At 49.6% G+C, this 19,649-nt stretch overlaps 6 protein-coding genes across 6 annotated transcripts; 3 read left to right on the top strand and 3 right to left on the bottom strand.

Moving 5' to 3' along the window:
- Positions 1-1,138: 1,138 nt before the first annotated feature.
- Positions 1,139-3,455, top strand: LTR84_001944 (uncharacterized protein; the record flags this gene model as incomplete). Its single annotated transcript, XM_064845562.1, has 3 exons — positions 1,139-1,193; positions 1,255-1,858; positions 1,913-3,455. 3 exons carry the CDS (start codon positions 1,139-1,141, stop codon positions 3,453-3,455), a joined length of 2,202 nt encoding a protein of 733 aa, XP_064707107.1.
- Positions 3,456-4,108: 653 nt separating this feature from the next.
- LTR84_001943 (uncharacterized protein) lies at positions 4,109-8,375 on the bottom strand (the record flags this gene model as incomplete). The annotated part of the gene is made up of 3 exons (XM_064845561.1): positions 4,109-4,563; positions 4,686-7,603; positions 7,660-8,375. 3 exons carry the CDS (start codon positions 8,373-8,375, stop codon positions 4,109-4,111), a joined length of 4,089 nt encoding a protein of 1,362 aa, XP_064707106.1.
- Positions 8,376-9,628: 1,253 nt separating this feature from the next.
- On the top strand, positions 9,629-10,315 carry LTR84_001942 (uncharacterized protein; the record flags this gene model as incomplete). Its single annotated transcript, XM_064845560.1, has 1 exon — positions 9,629-10,315. One exon carries the CDS (start codon positions 9,629-9,631, stop codon positions 10,313-10,315), a length of 687 nt encoding a protein of 228 aa, XP_064707105.1.
- A 457-nt stretch (positions 10,316-10,772) lies between these two features.
- Positions 10,773-13,677, bottom strand: LTR84_001941 (uncharacterized protein; the record flags this gene model as incomplete). Its single annotated transcript, XM_064845559.1, has 5 exons — positions 10,773-12,059; positions 12,109-12,990; positions 13,044-13,263; positions 13,313-13,410; positions 13,507-13,677. 5 exons carry the CDS (start codon positions 13,675-13,677, stop codon positions 10,773-10,775), a joined length of 2,658 nt encoding a protein of 885 aa, XP_064707104.1.
- Positions 13,678-14,252: 575 nt separating this feature from the next.
- On the top strand, positions 14,253-14,837 carry LTR84_001940 (uncharacterized protein; the record flags this gene model as incomplete). Its single annotated transcript, XM_064845558.1, has 1 exon — positions 14,253-14,837. One exon carries the CDS (start codon positions 14,253-14,255, stop codon positions 14,835-14,837), a length of 585 nt encoding a protein of 194 aa, XP_064707103.1.
- Positions 14,838-14,995: 158 nt separating this feature from the next.
- LTR84_001939 (uncharacterized protein) lies at positions 14,996-17,599 on the bottom strand (the record flags this gene model as incomplete). The annotated part of the gene is made up of 3 exons (XM_064845557.1): positions 14,996-15,631; positions 15,678-17,432; positions 17,483-17,599. 3 exons carry the CDS (start codon positions 17,597-17,599, stop codon positions 14,996-14,998), a joined length of 2,508 nt encoding a protein of 835 aa, XP_064707102.1.
- Between the last annotated feature and the right edge of the window lie 2,050 nt (positions 17,600-19,649).

Raw genomic sequence — 19,649 nt, 5'->3', positions numbered from 1 at the left:
ACATGCTTGCTCTGCTCTAGGCTGCGACTCCATCAATAGGAAGATAGCTACTGGCAAGCTCGATTCGAAGCAGTAAGATCTGATCAGCGAAGGCGCCCACTCCGACCGTGATCATGAAGGCTGAGGCCACGTAAATGGTATCGACATTCTTTTACCCCTCATAAGGTCCCGCAGGCCTCTATGAATTTACCAAAGCACAACATTTGTGCAATAAAAGCATACCTTGGTATCTTTCTCGATAGTGTGCCAGTAAGGAAGCAGCATCCAGCCCTGATTACAGTCGAAAGTAATTCATGGCTGAGTCAGCGTCTTGGCACCACGGCAGCCAAGGGCCTTAGTCAAAAGAACCACTCTTTCAATGTAACACGGGTGTCCATGATTTGGTTCATCCACCCTCTTGTCAGTCAACATGCAAAGTGTCTTTTACGGCTAGGTCAACTGAAATGAGCCATGCGCGTTTCTTCTGAGTCATATACATCGGCTGAGGCGTATGCGGCTCCATGCTAAAAGACAAGCCTCAAACTGTGTTGAGACCTCCAATTGTTCTGCTGGCCGAGCCGTATCAGTGATGTGATAGAGATGAGAGTCAGGGTAACTGCATCATGTGTAATCGATCATGGGATCTTCCTAGACATCCGGACCGCTCTCAAACCGATTCATTGGGCTATTTTGGTGGTCCCTCCATCAGAACTATGAGTACTATGTCTGGATAAAAGACACCAACCCATACAGCTCCGGCTTTCTACACCGGCCATCGACTTCCAAGCAACAAGAAACGGTGATATACCGGCAAATCAAAACCATCCCGTCGCGGAATGGAAGGTTTTCCTCGTTGCTTACTTTTTCGGTCAAACCAAAACAGTAGATCTTAACAATGCTTCCCCGCAACAAAAAGCGCAGGATTGGTTGTGGTGTTTCCCCGAGGGTTTTCCTGTGAGTTCTCCGCCGCTTCGCCCGATCGGCAAGCTACTGCTATCAAACTCAAATGGATACCACACGACTTGAGGATTACTACCTCAGTCGATCCTACAATGCCCTCTATCAGACCTGATTTCAAAAGAGCCATCTATTTTTACACCACATATATATTTGAAAGCGGTTCTTGCTTGAGATCTCCTAAATGGCTTCACACACAACTATGGGTTCTATGGGATACTATTCGTCTCCGGGCCCGGAGCAGCCTCGAGTAAAGGGTGAGTTTGCGACTGTTCCGTCGGAGAAGTCATGGAAATAAGAAAGCTAATACGTCCACAGCGATCGTCGCCAATGGCAAATCCTTCGCCCTGAATGGAAAGGGTATGTCATACCGCTTTCATGTTGATGAGAGGACAGGCGATCTCATGTCTGACCATTTTGGTGGTTTGGTGACCGAGGATCCAGCTATTCCTGGTACAACACCACCAAATGGTTGGTCAACGACGAGCCATCTCCGCCGCGAGTTCCCAGAACTTGGCAAGGGTGATTTCCGCAATCCAGCTGTCTTTCTGAAGCATCACGAAGGCTTTACCGTCAGCCACTTCAAGTATCAGTCTTACGAGGTGATTGATGGAAAGCCGGAGTTTTCAGATCTTCCTGCAACCTTTGGTGAGGCCGATGAGGTGAAAACACTCATTGTGCGAATGTACGACTCACATTCGCACGTTCAGGCGGATCTTATCTATTCAGTGTTCGTGGAGCATGATGCGATTGTGCGACGGGTTGTCCTTACCAACAAGAGTGAAAATCCTGTAACAGTAGAAAAGATGGCCAGCTTGAGCATCGATCTTCCGTATGCGGAATACGATATGGTTGGTCTGCGTGGTGAATGGACACGGGAGCGCTCTCAGTTCCGTCGGAAAGTGGAATATGGAATGCAAAGGTTAGTCGAACAATAAACATGGTTTGATTAACGCTGACCGGGTTGGATCTACAGCTTTGGTAGCAATACCGGATACTCGTCACATTTTTACAACCCCTTTCTCGGAATCACATCATCGACCACAACCGAATCGCACGGCGATGCATGGGGTTTCTCGTTAGTTTATACAGGGTCATTCCTTGCTGAAGTCGAGAAGAGTCCCCATGGCCTTGTACGCGCCTCGATCGGGATGAACAAGTATCAGTTGTCCTGGCCTTTACAGCCAGGTGAGACACTTGCTTCACCTGAATGTGTGGCTGTTTACTCCGCTTCAGGCATGGGCGGAATGTCACGCAATTATCACCGTCTTTACCGTCAGAATTTGATCAAGAGCAAAATCGTTAATCAGACCAGACCTGCACTTCTGAACAGTTGGGAGGGCCTCTACTTTGATTTTGATGGGGAAAAGGTTGAGAAATTGGCAACAACGGCCGCCGGCCTTGGTCTGAAACTCTTTGTGCTTGACGACGGCTGGTTTGGTCATAAATATCCTCGCATCAACGACAAAGCTGGCCTGGGCGATTGGGTTGCCAACCCTGCAAAATTCCCCAAAGGCCTGAAGCCCACTGTCGATAAAATCACCCAACTACCCGTTGCGAAATCTGGTGAGAAAATGCAATTCGGCATTTGGATCGAACCGGAAATGGTCAACCGCAATTCGGAACTATACGCCAACCATCCTGACTGGGTAATGAGCGCCGGTATGCACGATCGCAGTGAAGCACGAAACCAACTCGTTCTCAATCTAGCCCTTCACGAAGTCCAGAAATCAGTCATCGATTCTATCTCGTCACTGCTAGAAAGTGCAGACATCTCTTATGTCAAGTGGGACCACAACCGCGCCATTCACGAGAGCGCAACACCACAAACCTACCACTCGTACATCCTCGGGATGTACAAGGTCTTCGATGCCCTCACGAGCCGCTTCCCCAATATCCTATGGGAAGGCTGTGCGGCTGGTGGTGGCCGTTTCGACCCCGGCGTGTTACAATACTTCCCCCAAATCTGGGCCTCCGACAATATGGACGGCATCGAGCGTATCAACATCCATTTCGGCACATCGGTCGTCTACCCGCTATCAAGCATCAGCGCACACGTGGGTGCGGCCCCCAGCCACGCCACCAAACGAACACAATCCATAGAGTTCCGAGCACACGTGGCCATGATGGGTGGCTCGTTCGGCTTCGAGCTCGACCCAGACCAGCTTGAGGAGGCCGAGAGGAAGAAAATCCCCGGCCTCATTGCGCTGGCGGAGCGGATCAATCCGATCGTCATCACGGGCGATCTCTGGCGGTTACGCTTGCCTGAGCAATCGAGCCATCCGGCCGCTATAGTCGTCTCGCCGGACGGGAGCCAAGCCGTGTTATTCGCCTTCCAAATGCTGTCCACCACAATGCATGAGATACCCGTGCTGAAGCTCCAGGGTCTAGAGGCCGGCGCCCGGTATCGACTGGATGGCGAGAAGGTGTTCTCTGGTGCCACGTTGATGAATGGCGGTATCCAGATTCCTTTCGACGGGGATTATGAGTCGCGGGTCATTTTCTTGGAGAGGCTTTGAATCGCGAACTGAGCGGGCGTCCAGGGACCATATCGGAATTTGCATGCTGCGATTGCGCAGGAGGATATATCATGATACGGTGTACCTAGCATATGAAATGGGATAGATCTGCAATCAACGAGCGAATGCTATGTAATGTCTCTGAGCCTTCCTAATCATGCTAATGAATTCATCGGATGGTACACGCGGAGCCCGACAATTAAAGTGTCAAAGGTCTTTCTTGTATTTACTGCACACGATTGAAACAGCTCAAGATAGATCCACCGATCCTTTCGCTCTGGCAATACATAGTCCTCTGCCACTTTAATAGCTATTCCACGAATTTCTGGCTTGACATGCGTACCCAAGGTTTTCACACCGGGCCGAAGCGTCATCCCCAAAGCGCCACACGGCGCGCCCGTGGCCCCTTCAATGAGGCTCAGTACACAGGCTACTTTAGTTAGGCTTCTTCCACCCACAATATTGGCCTTGTGCGCGAGGGAACATAACTGTGTTGACCGCCATACCAGTCACATCCATGACTTTAAAATAGAGACTCGATGATCTTGTATGTCGGAACATGTATTCCACGAATCTTGGACTCTAAGAACATCGGATATCTATCTATTCTCTAGATCCATAGCATGCAATGCGCAAGTCACACGGACGCTTCTCTAAGATCTTCTCCTAACAGGCGCAATTGGCGCCCCTTCCCAGATTTCATTCGCCGGGACAGCCTCGCCCTTCATGAGCAGCGAAAGGCATCCAAGCTGTCCGCCCTCAACGACACGACTGTTTGGCAGACAGACCGAGTAAGGCTTAGCGCAAGCATGCGCCTCATAGTGCACGTGTCCGACCTTCATGACACGGTCCTCGAACAAATGCGTCTGCGGTGCAGCGTGCATGTTCAAGACTGCCTCTTCTCCGATGCTCACCATGTCGAACTCGGTGATGTCGTGGGAGAGTAAAGTGACTCGGGATGCAACTTTCACGCCGAGCAACCGTAGAAACATGGCGAGATAGGGGGTTCCGGTGAGCATGTCAAGTAAGAAAGGTGCCGTCAAGGTCTCGTAGGTCGAGGTGACGAATTCGGACCTCCAGACATCGGAACTCCATAGAGGCCATTCAGCTGATTGATAGCGTCCAATGAGCATAAGTTTGAAGATGAGTGTTGTACAGAAGGATGGAATCCCAAAAACTACCACAGTCAGCTTGGGGTAATGACAAAAAAGGTAAGGGGATGACACTCACGAAAAAAGTAGACGACTGGCAGTAAGAACACACTTGCGACGGGTCCCAAGTGGTCAAATATGTGACCAAGAAGGAGCGTAGAAAAACCAAGGCCAGCGGTGATAACCAGACGAGGTAACAGGATACGTGAGCCTTCAATGAAAAGTCGTAAGGCAATCTGGCTGCGGCGCGGCTTATACAAAAGATGCTCAGCATGATTGACCTTGGCCTGTTGGCGAGCAGGCATGAGGATAGGCGGGCTTCCAAAACAACTCTGGCCTTCCTGAAGCGGTGTATCCGGTGTGGTTGAGAGAACGCCAACCAGAGTATTGGAAGCCAGCACTGCACCTTGGTGCACATGCGCTGCATTTCCAACAAAGGCTCGATTCTTGAGAATTGTCTTTTTCTGCGTTACTATATGATTTCGTACTGTTTCGTTGCCTAAAAGAACGTGGTCCGCAACAAATGACTCCTCACCAATCTCTGTGAGCTCGAAGTTGATGCCACGAGCCGTCGAAACTTCTGCTCCACGGCCGATTTTGACGCCCAATGATCTCAGGAAGGGTACAACGTAAAGTGTCGCGTAGATCGGATGGAGGATGTTGAGACTCATATCCATAAGACGGCCAACCAGCCACTTCCGAAACCAATACACTGAAGTGGTACGATATGAACTCTCCACAACTTTGCCAAGCACAACCCAGCGCAGGAAGAGAAGCTCAACGTAGGTAAGGAACAGGTAGACGACTGCGGCAGGTGCAATAGCGATAGCCGTCTGTTCCCATGCGTTAACATTGGGGATGTGAACGAAGTCGAACAACATCATGCTTGGAATCTGTGGGCCAAAGAACAGAACCGGTAGCAGAAGCGCAGAGCTGGTAGCTACCGCCAGGATCATGCAAGTGACACGTATGGTACCCGGACGATTCGCCTTCATAAGCCCAATGTCCTGCACCAAGCATTTGAACTTTGCAGGAGAGCCAGCCCAATGCTCACCAAGTGGGATGCGTGTTCCGCCTGGTACCATGCTCAGGGGCCCTAATTCAGCACCCTCCTCAATGATCGTGCCACCATCAATGACACAATGGCTACCAATGTTTGATTCTGATTCGATTCGGACTTCTTTCAAGATGAGGCGCCCTCGCTCCACCCAGCTTGTGCAAAGCATGGTGTCCTTTCCTATGCAGACATCATCGCCAATCGAAACCAGATCCATCGCAGCACCGATATAAATGATGCCCATATGACATCCAATGCCGATGTTGGCTCCCAAGCATCGAAGAACAGCTGGTAACATAGGCGTCTCGGCAATTGTAACCATATCGATCAGCTTTATAAACTGGTCCGCAAGCCACCATCTATAATAGTATATGCCGTACAGGGGGTATTCGCCAGGCTTTGCTTTGCCAAGCACCAACCATTTCCCAAGAATGGCGATCACAGCACGGAGAATTGGCAACCCGACGAAAGAGATGTAGGCTCCGGAAATGGCGGTACCGATGTCGTACAGCATTAGCAAAGCGTAGAAGACCAGATATGGTCCGACCAGGCTGATACCAGCTATAAAGAACAAAAGCACTAGGGCGGGCAACTGTGCCAAGCCACAAAGAATGTATCTTCGGCGTGAAACAGGCCATCGATCTGCCATAGATGATACTAGAGTTTCCCCTGTGATCATTGAGTTCTGTGAGGAGGTTTCTTCCTTAGCGTACGACGATCTCTCGATTAGACTTGCAATGATCTTTTCAGGAGTACGGTGGACGTAAATATCCTGTAGACCAAGGTGCTTGAAACAGGAACCCGTTGGACTCTCGTTGCGAAGCTTTGAAACAAGCTTCGCAGCGAGCAAGCTGTGACAACCGAGATCATCGAAAAGATCAAGCGTGGAGGTAAGATTGTTGCACTGTGGGAAGACATCAGATATTGTTCGCAATAGAACGCCCAGATCCGAGTCAGCGTCGTCAAGGACAAGAACAGAACAATTGATTTTTTCCTTCAAATCGTCAGTCTCGACTGTCGAGGCCATTTGAGATGACTTTTCTTGAAGGGCTCTTGCATTGATTTTGCCACTTGGAAGCCGAGGTAACTCTTCCGCTGGGATAAAGAAGAAAGCTTCCGGCATCATGTACGCAGGTAGGTGGCGAAGAACACTGCGGATATCTTTGGCGTCAACAGCACCACCATCTTTAGGGACGATGTAGGCTTCGAGGCGATCTGTGGCTGATGACAAGATCACAGCTGCTGTCTGTACCTCTGGATGTGCAGCGATGGATTGTTCAATCTCGCCAAGCTCGATGCGGAAGCCGCGATGCTTGACTTGGGCGTCGATGCGTCCCAGGAACACAACATCCAGGTTATGATCAAGTTTCACTCTGTCCCCAGTCCGGTACAATCGCTCACCAGAGGTAGAGGGCAGTGGATGATTTATGAACTTTTCTTGAGTGAGTGCTGCTCGTCCAACGTAACCTTTTCCAAGGCATTGACCACCAATGGCAAGTTCACCCTCTATGCCCTCTTTGATCTCAAGAGGGGCCCAAGATGTGGGTATATCATCCAGTACAGGCAGTAATAAAGCGTGATAGCCTGGAAGTGGCTTACCAATGGTGACTGTCTGCTCTGGAAAAAGTTCTTTGTAAGTAGCGGTCACAGTAGTTTCGGAAGGGCCGTATGTGTTGACAATACGCAGGCTAGGTGACCATAGGCGATTGACCAAAGCCAAGGGGCAAGCTTCGCCACCTAGATTTAGGAGCCGGATAAGAGGTGGCAGTCGACAATCATCATCGAGGGAGGTCATAATGTTGATGAGGGTAGGCACTGCGTTGACTAGGGTGACTCCACGTTGGGCCCAGATACCATTCGCACCTCCCAGACCGGGGACGTCTTGACATTCGCTTCGGCTTCCGATCGCCAGATGTGCTCCACCGGCTATACTGACCCATCTGTTTGTCATGATCAGCATTCGTCAAGTAAACTCTGACACTATTTGATGGCTTACGTCTCTTCAATGAACATATCAAAAGCTGCAGAGAAACCTTGCCAGACAACGTCGTTCGAGTTGGTTGCAAGAATTGTCCTTTCGCTAAGGCAAAACATGAGAGCTGCATGATGCGATATTTCGATACCTTTCGGCGTTCCGCTACTTCCCGAGGTGTAGATTATATACGCGGTGTCTCCTGGCTGGGGTTTGAGTAGGCAACTTCGTGGCTCGATCGTGTATTCTGCTTGACCAGATAACTCTTCAAATGTGACGACTTGACATCCTTGCAGCCCTTCAACTGCTCGGATGGCAGCTTTTCGGTGATGCTCATCGCATAGTAGGATATTTGCATGGCTGTCCTGCAGACATGCATTGACTCGTTCAGCAGGGACATCGGCATCAAATGGTAGCCACGCAGCACCTGAAGTAGTGGTAGCTAGAATTGCAAGATGTAGGTCAATTGATCTTTCCAGCCATATAGCGACGACCGGATTTGTTGTGCTTGAGTGTGAAAGTCTTCCAATTAATGCTCGCGCTAGAGCGCAAGATCTTGTGTATGCTTCGACATAAGAGAGAGTTGTCAACCCACAGTCCTCCTGGGGTCGAAATGAAAAAAGAGTGGCTTGTCCACGGCATTCTGCTTGCCGTTTTAGCAGATCTGGTAAAGTCCGGACGCCTTGAATGGCAAGATCCTTGCTTGCTTCCTCCTCGGACTGAAGAATATATCCCGACATGTTCGAAGACGGGGAATATAGGTGCTGAAGAACGAAAAATTGGGTATGAGACCACCGTGAAAGAACTATGTCGGCCACTCGACTTGCGTAGAATCAATAATCAGCACCAAGAAACGAGCGGCCTTTTGAGGAAGCATTGCTGCCATTCATGCTTCAAAGCAAATGGTATTATATTTCCCGTCAAATGTCCCAGTCCCGAAGGTACAAGTCAGGGGAGCGCCACGCGTACAAAAAAACAACGATCCACCACGTTAAACTTTTGCCCGTTTCCAAGGGGGTTGCCCTTCACTCCTGGCTCACCGAGAAACACAGCCCAATACGCAGGCCCTACCATGATGTGAAACTCCATACATTATACTCTAAGGTCTGTCAGTGCTTGAAGCCTAGACTCTGGTACTCACCGGGCGAACGTAGGCCAATCACTTCCGCGGCGTGTAAGCACGAAAGGGGAGAGAGTTTCCACGCCGGTTGGCCACTCACTCTGGCCGGTTGCAGGGACGATGCTGGACCTGTGGCGGCCTCCACCTCGGCATCCGATGCCAGCTATTCAAAAAAAAGAATGGTTTCACAAGTAAGGTAATTTCTCTCATATCAACACTCTGAGACTTCAGCTTTCGGGACGCGTAAAGCTTCGAGACTAGCAAAACAAGCTATACCAAGCACCACAGGTCGCCTACCTTGGGCAACTTTAAAAAAAGCTCTTCCCGTTACTCCTCAGCATCATCCGCAAGGAACCCGTGGGCGCCGTGAGCACATATGTAACCCATTTCAGAATCCCTTAGGTAATTGATACCCCCATAAATAGACTGGAAAGGCCGTGCACAGATTATCTCACTCAGTCATCTCGGATGCATTTCGATGGTTGCGTGGCCTAGAACACGATCCTCCCACCTCCACTATGGTGCACTTTCGGAACATATGTTTTTCTATTCCGCAACATGTCGCTGTCATAAATGTTTCGCCCCATGTTTTTCTTTCAAATCCTTCTTGCAAAGCTATAGTTCTTCTGCAAATGACAATCCAAAGAGAAACTCCAGCAAGTGGCAGGGAAATTAGCCAGACATGACGTGTGCTGAATACCCCGCTTGCCCAGTCGATCTCCAATGTGGTGGGAAATACTCATCCCCGTTCTTCAATTGTAGCCGGTTTCATTCATCGTAAGAAGAGCTAGCAGTGGTTTTCAGTCTGACCTCGGCAGCCTCGTCCCCTCCGAAGGCATAGCAAACAAGTACCCACTTAGGAACATCTAAGCCATGGTCACGAATACTACAAACCATGAGGCAGACCGACCATTCCTCACACGAGCATACAAATTGAGCGGCGTTGACGAAGCTCGCGACCTCTACAATGAATGGGCAGCTACTTATGACCAAGATCTAGCCGACCCATCACATGATTGGGTAGCACCCGCCCTCACTGCCGCGGCACTGCTGGACTTCTTCAGCGATGCTAACAGCAGTGAAACTCCACTCCAGATCCTCGACGCCGGCTGCGGTACAGGAATCGTTGGTGCGGCACTGGCCTTGCAAACTCCAGCTCGAGATCCAAAGATCAATACCGACATCGATGGCATCGATTTGAGCACAGGTATGCTCGACGTCGCGCGTAAGACCGGCGCGTACAGGCGTCTCGACACGGCTGATATGTCCGGGTCGCTGGAGTCGATCGAGGATGGGTCTTACGACGGTGTTATATGCGTAGGTGTGCTGACGCAGGGCCATGTTGGGCCTGGCGTGCTCCGGGAGTTCTCCAGGTTGCTGAAAACTGGTGGCTGTGCAGCTGTCACAGTCAGAGAGGATATTTGGGAATCGGGTGGGTATAAAACTGTTGTTGAGGGGTTGGAGAAGGAAGGAAAGATAAAAGTGGTGAGAAATACATCGGAGGATTCGTTGAGGGGGGCAAGTATTAAGATGAAGTTGTTAGTACTAGAACGGTTGTGAAGCAATTCATACTATGCGTTTCGAGCCTTTGACGAGGAAAAAGGAAGACAGGATGTTCTAATGATAGGCCTGGCTAATTTAGCGACCACATCCATATCTCGCCTTGTGTGCATGATCCAGCTTATGCTTCCGGTTCACTGTGGCATAGCCGCATCCAGGGTATCGTGCGTTAACTCAGCTCATTTTCATTTGCTCATTGATAGCATATTAATCAATAGTCCTATACAATCGCTTGTTCTCACCAACCAAGAGAGCCTGCTCCAATCGACATGTGGGCGGTTGCACAACCAAGGGTGGATCTCCAGTGGCCATCACCAATACTCTGATTGAGAGTTCCCAATATAAAATGTGAATGTCCAAATCGAATCATGAGACTTGCACAAACCCCAAGATCGTTCTGTCGCAAGAGTACCTTGCCAATAAATCCTGGCTTCCCGCTAATCGCTGGAACCAACTATCAAGGAGGAGCACTGATTCCCAACCCAGTAGGTGTGATAGCTGGACTCTGCTGCACTGGGGCTTGATCTTCGGAGGCGCTCGCAAGAGCTCCATTGGGAAAGGTCTGAGGTGGGGATTGCTTGCTGGGTGTCGGAACAGGTTCGTTGCTGCTCATATTTCTCATTTGTTCGGGGCTCGGCCTCAGATTCTCAATGGGTGGGAGGATGAGAGTTCCACTGACGGATCTTTTCTGGACTTGAGAGGCTCCTGAGCCAGCGGAGGTATTGAGCGATGCCTGTTGTGAGCTTGTCAGAGGTGTCGATAATCCACCAGATTTCGGAACGTGGAGTGTTGTCGCAAATGCAACTGGTGTTTGTTGCTTCTTAGGTGAAAGGCCAGAAAGTGGAACCGTGTTAGGTGTCTCAGCTGAAGCGATATTGCTGTTAGCACGAGGAGTTGCCAGTGGATATTGCGTGACACCATTGAGATTATGAGCATGGCCATTTGTGGCTCGACCATGGACTGAGGATTTCTGAGGTACTCCAGCCACAGGACCGACATCCATATTGCCTTGTGTCGGTGACATGGTGGGGCGATTGAGCACAGGAGAAGGAAGCCGAGCGACATCACCAGCCGCACGAGCATTGCCTGGAGTCTGACCTTGCCAGACCTGACTAGGAGCGGCAGATATAGTTTGTGCTCTGGAACTTGCATTTCCGTTCTGTTGAGGCGTGCTGGCGGATGAAGGATGAGATGGAATCGATGAACTTTGGGTTGTATGACCAGTGGGACGATGTAGCAGGGGTTGAGGGAGAGCAGCGTGTGACACTGAATTGTGGTTTCTATACACGATCGAGTTCGGAGATTGCTGCGAGGTTGACGAGATTGGACGAGAAGGTGAATTTGAGGTTTGAGGATGGCTGTAATGATGGAAAGTGCCGTTGTGCCTGGGGTATGTAGGGGATGAGGCGTTGATAGATTGACTGGGTGGTGAGGATTGTTGCATCTGTGTCTCATTCAAAGCTCCGGTTTGATTTGATTCCCCAGCCTTATTAGCCTTGGGGATGTCAACGCTGACGAAACGAGTTTGAGTTGAGGCTGGACTTGGTGGAGCAGGGGATGAAGATGTGCCGACTTTGAATTTGATGGTAACTTTCGGCTTCTTTGCGTCTTCTTCCTTCTGTTTGCAATCTTGACAAACGAAGATGAAATCAGCCTTTTCGGCTGCAGCTTTGGAAATGCCCAAGCACTTGCTATGTTGCCACACGTTGCAACGCTCACAAGCAACGCTATGAGCACCATCATCCTAGGAGGTGTTAGTCGATGTCAGCTGTAGAAAATTCAGAAATACTCACGTAGTTCTTCCCATACTTGCCACACCGTGAACAATCAAATGTCCACTCTTCCTCAGCAGAAAGATCTTCGAGTTCTTTCTTGTTCTTTTCGATACGTTGCTTTAGATTTCGATCAGAACCGCGGATCTCACCCTCCGCAATTCTTCTTTCCTCAGCAGCGTCTCTTTCAAGTTCCTCCATCTTAAGAAGGCGCTTGTATTCGCGATCCTTGATCCTTTGTTCTCGAGTCATCATGCGATATTGTCTTTCTTGTTCCATCTGCTCCTGTCTCTCCTGCTCACGGTGGGCGGCTGCCAGTTCAGCGAGCTGTTTGCGATCATTCTCGATCGCTTCAGCTTCTCGACGCTCTTTGTCTTGCTTGTCGGCTAATCTGCTTGAACGCTTTGCACCTACCATCTTCTCCATCATCATCAACTCTCTCTGGCGGCGCTCCATTTTACGTTGGTGTCTCTCCTCGGCATTTTGAATAATAGGGATGACCTCTTCTTCGATACGCTCCTTAAGGGCTTTCTCGTTGGGGTCTTTGCTCTTTGCAAACGATAGACACAGCCCTTCGTAGTCTTTGAGTGTTATCGCGAGACATTCCCACTTATAGCCACCAAAGGTATCAGCTTGAGACGGATCGGGGCTCACGTCATTAGCAGATCCATCTTCTTCATTCATGAGTTCAGACGTGTCTTCTGCCTCTGGAGTTTCAGATTCAATCTTTCTGCGCTTGCTTGCTCTTCTCCTCGCTGCGATTGCTTTCAGTGTGTTGGCCTTTGCTTTCTTTTTGGGTGCCGGCGCAGAGGGTAGGGCAGGTTCTGTGCGTCTATAGAATCGATTGTCATCAAGCAGATAGTATTGGCGGTCGTCTCTGTCATAACCAAATTCTTCGATACGCTGTGCGGAATTATCAGCGGATGGGATGATCCGGACCTGACTTTGCAACATACCCATTCTATCTGATCAGCATCGCGCGGGTGCTCTACCATCTTCTCTCTCAAGCGATCAGGATTCCAGAAGGTCCAGACCGTCAACTGATGCAAGATTCTGATCTTTGTGAAAATATCGAAGTCTCGGAATCGTCTCGGGGTCTCTTCGTCACCATAGGGGTTGAGTTGAGGGGCTTTTGCCAAGTATTGCCGTCGAGTGTATTCATCCCAAATATCATAGCTATAATTACATTAGCCACTTGGATTGTAGTCGAGCAGACTCAACTCACTTGAGGCCTCGATGGGAAGAGATCCATTTCAGAAGGGTCAGCCCGATTTGTTCAAGTTTCTCGGAATGGCCTGGACTTAGGCATTCGTTCTCAAAGTCCTGAAAAGATCAAATTAGTCATTCCGCGCGTCCCATGTACTCCGCCGACAACATTTGAGGAGAAACAAGGGATGGATTGATGGAAGTTGGGCGAACCTCGATGTCAAAGTCTTCGTCGATCTTGATAGCCTTGCCAAACATAAAGATAAATTGCATTACAGAGGCAAATTCCCACATGTTCCGTATCTTATGTAGCAGTGATGAGTCTTGTTTCTTCTCCTGGGGCTCAGAGGCCTCCATTTCGTCACGAGTGCGCTTTCGCGGCATGGTGGTAGAAGGTGTGCGAGGGGCGAGGAAATTGTGAGGTTCGCGTGATTGCGCGAGAGGGATCCCGTTGTATTCTCAAGGTCAATTGACGCGCTGTTGAATTGACAGAGAGTTCACAATGGTGTTGAGTGGCATCCAAGGGCCGCCATTGAAATTGAGGTTCTACAACACTTTTCTAGCCCAGGGTACGCGGGATCTCCAGATCAAGAAGAAGCGCGACGAGAATGCCAAGAATTTATCGGATAAACTGTATCTCCTAGCGTGTTTTCCCTCACTCGCATTATTCACGCTGCTTTGTACTGTAGGGACCTGATACACAGGTATTCACATGCACACAATGCTATTCGATTGCCATTGCCGCCTTGAATGACTGTAAAGGACACTTCACGCTTTTGAACTGGTTTCTAGCGGCTATCGGAATCAGTTGTTCCAATCTCAGAGTTTCGGATTGCTCTTCCCTCACGCCAAGAAGAGGCTGTCGATGATCTCTACCTACTTAGAGGTATCTTATGACGCAGATGTTCAATGAGAAATAGCCTGCAAGAATCCAAAGGCCCTGGAATAAGCAAATAGAAATGGCCCTATCTGTCCAGGAGACTACAACCAATACCTCAACATCACCCACTACGGATTTCATCTTCCCCAAGAGCTACCACTTCCCACCATTCTTCAGCGCACAACCGACGGCACTGACTCGGCAAGCGCAGCTGAAGAAATGGTCGATCTTCATACAGCGGTACTGCCAGCACCACCGGATTTTCCAGGTCCAAATAATCGACGTCCTCGACACACCGCTGTTCCACAACAGTACGTTGAAGAAACGGCTGAGCCTGAAGGACGCCAAGGCCGTTATCGACTACATGGTGAGTAAAGACGGGGATGAGCGTGCCGAATGGCTTGGGCCAGAGAAGGCCGTGGCGTGGATTTGGTGGCGCAAGCCCGAGGAGTGGGCGAATGTCATTGCTGGATGGGTGGATGAGACGGGTCAGAAGGGAACGGTGCTCACGTTATATGAACTGGTTCAAGGTGAGACGACTGAGAAGCAGGAGTTCTATGCCATGGATATGGAGGTACTCCGGAAAAGTCTTGCGACGCTGGTCAAGAAAGGCAAGGCTCAAGTTTTTGGAACAGATGATCAGCAGGGTGTCAAGTTCTTTTGACCATGTGTCATCTATCTCAAGAAAGCTACATCACCCATCATGCTTCACAGCTTAGGCATGATGCACAACTATCGCTCAAGCTAAATGCTCCTATTACCACATATCCAACTCACAGAATCCTATCTCATGAAATCGGTCATCACGGGTCAGCGAGAACGCTATGCTCGTTGTCCAGAACCAGACTCGTTGTCGTAAGGCCCAGGATCGCGAAGTTCTTGTGACATGGCAGATTCGAGGAGCCAGTCTGGTGAGATGATTCGAGGAGTCTTGCGGCTGTTGTGAGCCATTTCTTTGAAACGCTCCCACAAAGATTGGTTCTCTTTCTTCTTGTCGCTCAGCAGGAAGACAACATTGTCTTCACTGTCGGTATTATCTTCGCTTCCTGCCCTGGTCGATGGCACAATGGTGTTCTTCCGATTCCGCCACAACATGCACTGTCCACCATTGGCATCGACGATTGTCTTGAAAGTATCAAAGCCGCCGTGGATGCTTTCGGCGCAGTAAATGCTGATACCTTTGAGTAGCTGGTTATGGTTTGTCTTGGCACGTTCTCGGGAAACTTTCAACTTGAAGCCAAGCTTCTTTTCGTTCTCCTTGTCATCAAGTAAAAAGTCTTTGGGGTCTAGGAGTTCGTCTGCGTCGAGGCACGAATCGATGAACGTTGTCGATAAGACCATGGGAGCATAAGCTAGTGCTGTGACAAATTTTTGGGTCCGGACAATGTGTGGTGCAGCAAGATGAGTCGCTTTCTTTGCATCTACGGTTGTCAAGATGCCATAACCACGGAGACGTTTCTGGCCATGGTTAGAGAGATTTTAATATGGGGTCGGCCTAACATACCTTGTCATTGTCCTCAACTTTGGGGTGACCAACCCATTTATTGTAGCCCGAGATCATTAGATGGATTTGAGGTGCTGGATTGCTGCGTTTTGTTCTTTTTGCTTCACTGTCTTCAGTGATCTCGTCCTCAGAAGCTTCACTGACAGATCGCTTGCGATTTGGTTGAACACGTTCTTCATCATTCTTCCTTCTCCCACCATAGACGACGCCGCCAACACGTTTTCGTTCCTTTTCATACAACAACATGTCGCCTGTCAAGTCATGTAGACGTGCAGACGCAACATCTTTAGACTTGCGGCTATTGTTCGTAGACGGTGTGACGTTTTCTTTCCCCATTGCGGCAAATTTCGATGGTGCTGGGGTCCTGAACTTCTCTGCATCATTCATCCCTGCATCCGAGCTTCGTTGACGACCTCGAGCACCTTTGGTGGCGTTTTGGTTCACCTGGCGCATGGGACCTGACACTGGGGCATCAGCCATCTCGATGTCACTGTCTTGAAAGAAATTTTGTTCAAGGATCGAACGATCCAATTGAGTGCTTCCCACGATATCGCTCAAGTTGGTTCGTGCTGGGAAATGAACGTATCTCCCCTCAGTGACACTTTGCATTTTCCACTTTGCGTAGCTTTCCTCGATCCATAGGTGATTGACAATGGGGATACACCAATCTTTTGCGGCAGCACATTTCTCGCTTAATCCATGCGCCGTAATAAGATGAGTATTGTCCTGCTTCAGTGTTTTGGTGCATTCGGCTCCGGCTGCAGTAATCAAATTTTCAAGGTAGGTTCGTGCTTCGCCACTGTAATTTGAAAGGCTGATCTTCAGACCGGAAAAGCCAGCGATACCTTCCTTGGTGATAGGATAATGGAGCAGGCGCCGAGTGGGAGACGTCCACTGATCGAACGTGATGAGATAATAAAGCCAAGCTAGATTTCCAACATCTTTACCCGACTTTGATGCAACCTTGTAGTCGTGGCCTTCACGATATTTGCAGATATACATGTTGGCCTTGGCGACTGAATCGGTGAGCTTCCCACCACTTGTCGTTATCATTCCATCTAGAATGCCTCGGAGATACTGTGATATCCCTAAGTCGTTTGCCAACATGACTGTTTTCTTCTTGAAGACTCTTTCTAGTTTCCGTGGAGCACCCGGAGATGGCATTTTGTTCGATGGGTCGTAGTGAGTGGCCCCTTCCACCAAAGTCTTGCGCTTAGCACCTGGTGCCTTGTCCAGTGGAGGGTTGAATATCTCTGGGCTGGGTAATGTGTAAGGGTGTTCGTCAATCTTTCTGCCTAGCTTCAAGCAATCATCAACCCAATGTGGAAGAACAATCTTGACCTGCATGTTTCTGTTTCGTGCCATCACACAAGATTCCGAGTCGTAGTCTACAGCAATTATATGGGTGGTCAGGCCTGTAAGTTTCGCCGAGAACAATCCACCCATTGCCAGTACCCCACCTGCAATGGCATCTGCATCGCCTTCTGGAAGAGCGGAAACACAGGCAGTAATATCGGAGAGAAACAGCCGAGGATCTGGACTATATTGTCTTGGATTCAAGAGCTTGCTTCTGGCCAGGGAATGTTGCACCCAAGTGGGCTTGACAACCGGAATCATGGCGTCGGAGCAGATGTTGTAGTCTGGGAAATCGTATGTGGGAGAAATGACGTGAGTGAGGCCGGCTATGTCCAGCGCTTCGTCAGGATAATTGTCGATAATGACCGCGCCATCATGCAGGCGCAGTTCCTTTGCAGTCTGTGATGGGTCAGTATGTGCGACAAGAGTTCAAAGTGTCTATCACTTACCACCTCCGCATCTTCATTTGAAAGGTCAGCATTGCGGATGATAGCAAAGCTACACTGGGCAAATAGGCCAGCCTGCTTGAGAGGCGCAGTGGCCATTGAAGGCTCTTGGACATCCATGCTGGTAGAGGGATCAATGCCAGCAAAACTACGGATAAGACCTTTGGCCGTACTAAGTAATGTTGTCATCGAGACATGAGAGGCATGGGAGAGTAGATAAGTAGGCAAGAACCAAGACAAAAGTGAGTAGCGGTATTCTGTATGTTTTGATAAAACTGGAAAGAAGAGTGGGATGAGACGCGACAAGTGACGCGTGACGAAAGTGGATTAAAGTGGACGAAGCCACGCGCCTGGTCATGTGACCTCAGCCTTGCTCATGCCTCACCAGGAGCACGGAGCCTTTACCCCACTGGTGGTCACCTTCATCAATTCACGGCACAGACATAGCAGTGTTCAGAATAAGTTGAGCGCTTCGAACCTCTGCATATCAGCAACACATCAAGTGTTGTGTATAGCGACTTCTGATCAATTCGTTACGGCCGATGGCCGCCCGTGTTCCCTCAACTTTTATTCTTCGGTCAGGAAATGGCAGATCTGTGCCAGATCCGTTAAGCGGATGCGGACCTCGGCAATTCAAGTTTCTCCAACCTACCTAAATCACCAGCAACCTTGAACATCAATCAAGGCTGAGATCTCTCATACGAACTACCTGCAAAATACCTAGGTACACTGCTTAGTCTGCCGCGTCTTGTCATAATATAATGACTCTTCCCCTGAAGTAATCCTAACCTGCCTGCGGCCTCCTGCACCCTGCTGCCTCTCAAGCCAGTGGCTATCTCTCACGAAGATGGCTGCCTTTCATATTATCGAACATAAGATACCCTGCCAGCATATCCGTGAATATGCTCGTGCAACAAGCGGACCACAAGAGACTGTGCTACATCTAGCTGTAAAGCAATACATTCCAAAAGACAACCCAAATCCCCAACCCGGAGACGTCACAATCATTGGCGCGCATGCCAATGGCTTCCCTAAAGAGCTCTACGAGCCCTTGTGGGATGATATACATGCTCGGTCAAAGCAAAACGGGTTTCGCATTAGGAGTATATGGATAGCTGATGTAGCACAGCAAGGTCAGAGCAGTGTGTTGAATGAACAGCTTCTTGGAAACGATCCCGGGTGGAACGATCACCCACGAGATCTATTACATCTAATCAATCTCAAGAGAGACCAAATGCCTCGGCCATTGGTTGGCATCGGGCATTCGATGGGAGGAAATCATCTGTATGTGACAACTTATTTGCCCGTCTTATGTTGCCAGAGCTCATCCTAAAACAGTGTCAATGTCGCCTACATGCACCCACGCTTGTTCACAACACTGGTCTTGATCGACCCCGTCATTCAAAAATACGCCAGCGTTGCACCTGACGCTGGTCCTAGCCCAGCCCGTCTATCAACATTCCGCCGTGATATCTGGCCTTCGCGAGAAGAGGCAGCAAAGGGGTTTCAGAGCAGTAAATTCTACCAGGCTTGGGATCCTCGGGTTCTCGATCGATTCGTCAAGTATGGCCTGAGAGATCTGCCTACTTTACTTCATCCATCCGGCTCGGATACGAAGCCTCCTCAGGTTACATTGACAACACCTGTACCTCAGGAAGTGTTTACCTTCTTAAGACCAAACTACGAAAATTATGGCGTCAATGGGAAGGCTGTAAACAGACAAACCCATCCAGACCTTAACCCTGATACTCCAATGGTACCGAATTTCTACCGCGGCGAGGGGCCGCAAGCATTCCTCAGGCTCCAAGAGCTTCGTCCCAGCGTACTCTACGTGTTTGCTGGGAAGTCGGACGTCGGCACCCCTGAAGCCTGCAAGGAGAAGATGGATAACACTGGTGTTGGGGTTGGCGGAAGTGGAGGCGCACCGCTTGGCCGCGTTCAAAGCGTGCTGTTTGAAGATGTTGGTCACCTGATCGCTATGGAGGCTGTAGATCGTACCGCCGACCATGCCAGCAGATGGATTGGGTCCGAGCTCAAGCAGTGGTCCCTACAAGAGGAAGAACACAATCGAACCTGGAACTCCAAAACTCTGGTTGAAAAGCAATCTCTCGATGAAGAGTGGAAAACAAGGATAGGTGGACCGATGGAGAGGAAGCCTAAGCAACAGAAG

This window comes from Exophiala bonariae (genome assembly GCF_035927105.1).
Source record: "Exophiala bonariae strain CCFEE 5792 chromosome Unknown scaffold_11, whole genome shotgun sequence".
NCBI classification, from domain to species: domain Eukaryota; kingdom Fungi; phylum Ascomycota; class Eurotiomycetes; order Chaetothyriales; family Herpotrichiellaceae; genus Exophiala; species Exophiala bonariae.
The sequence above is the reverse complement of the archived record's forward strand: the minus strand, read 5'-3'. Positions and strand labels throughout refer to the sequence as shown.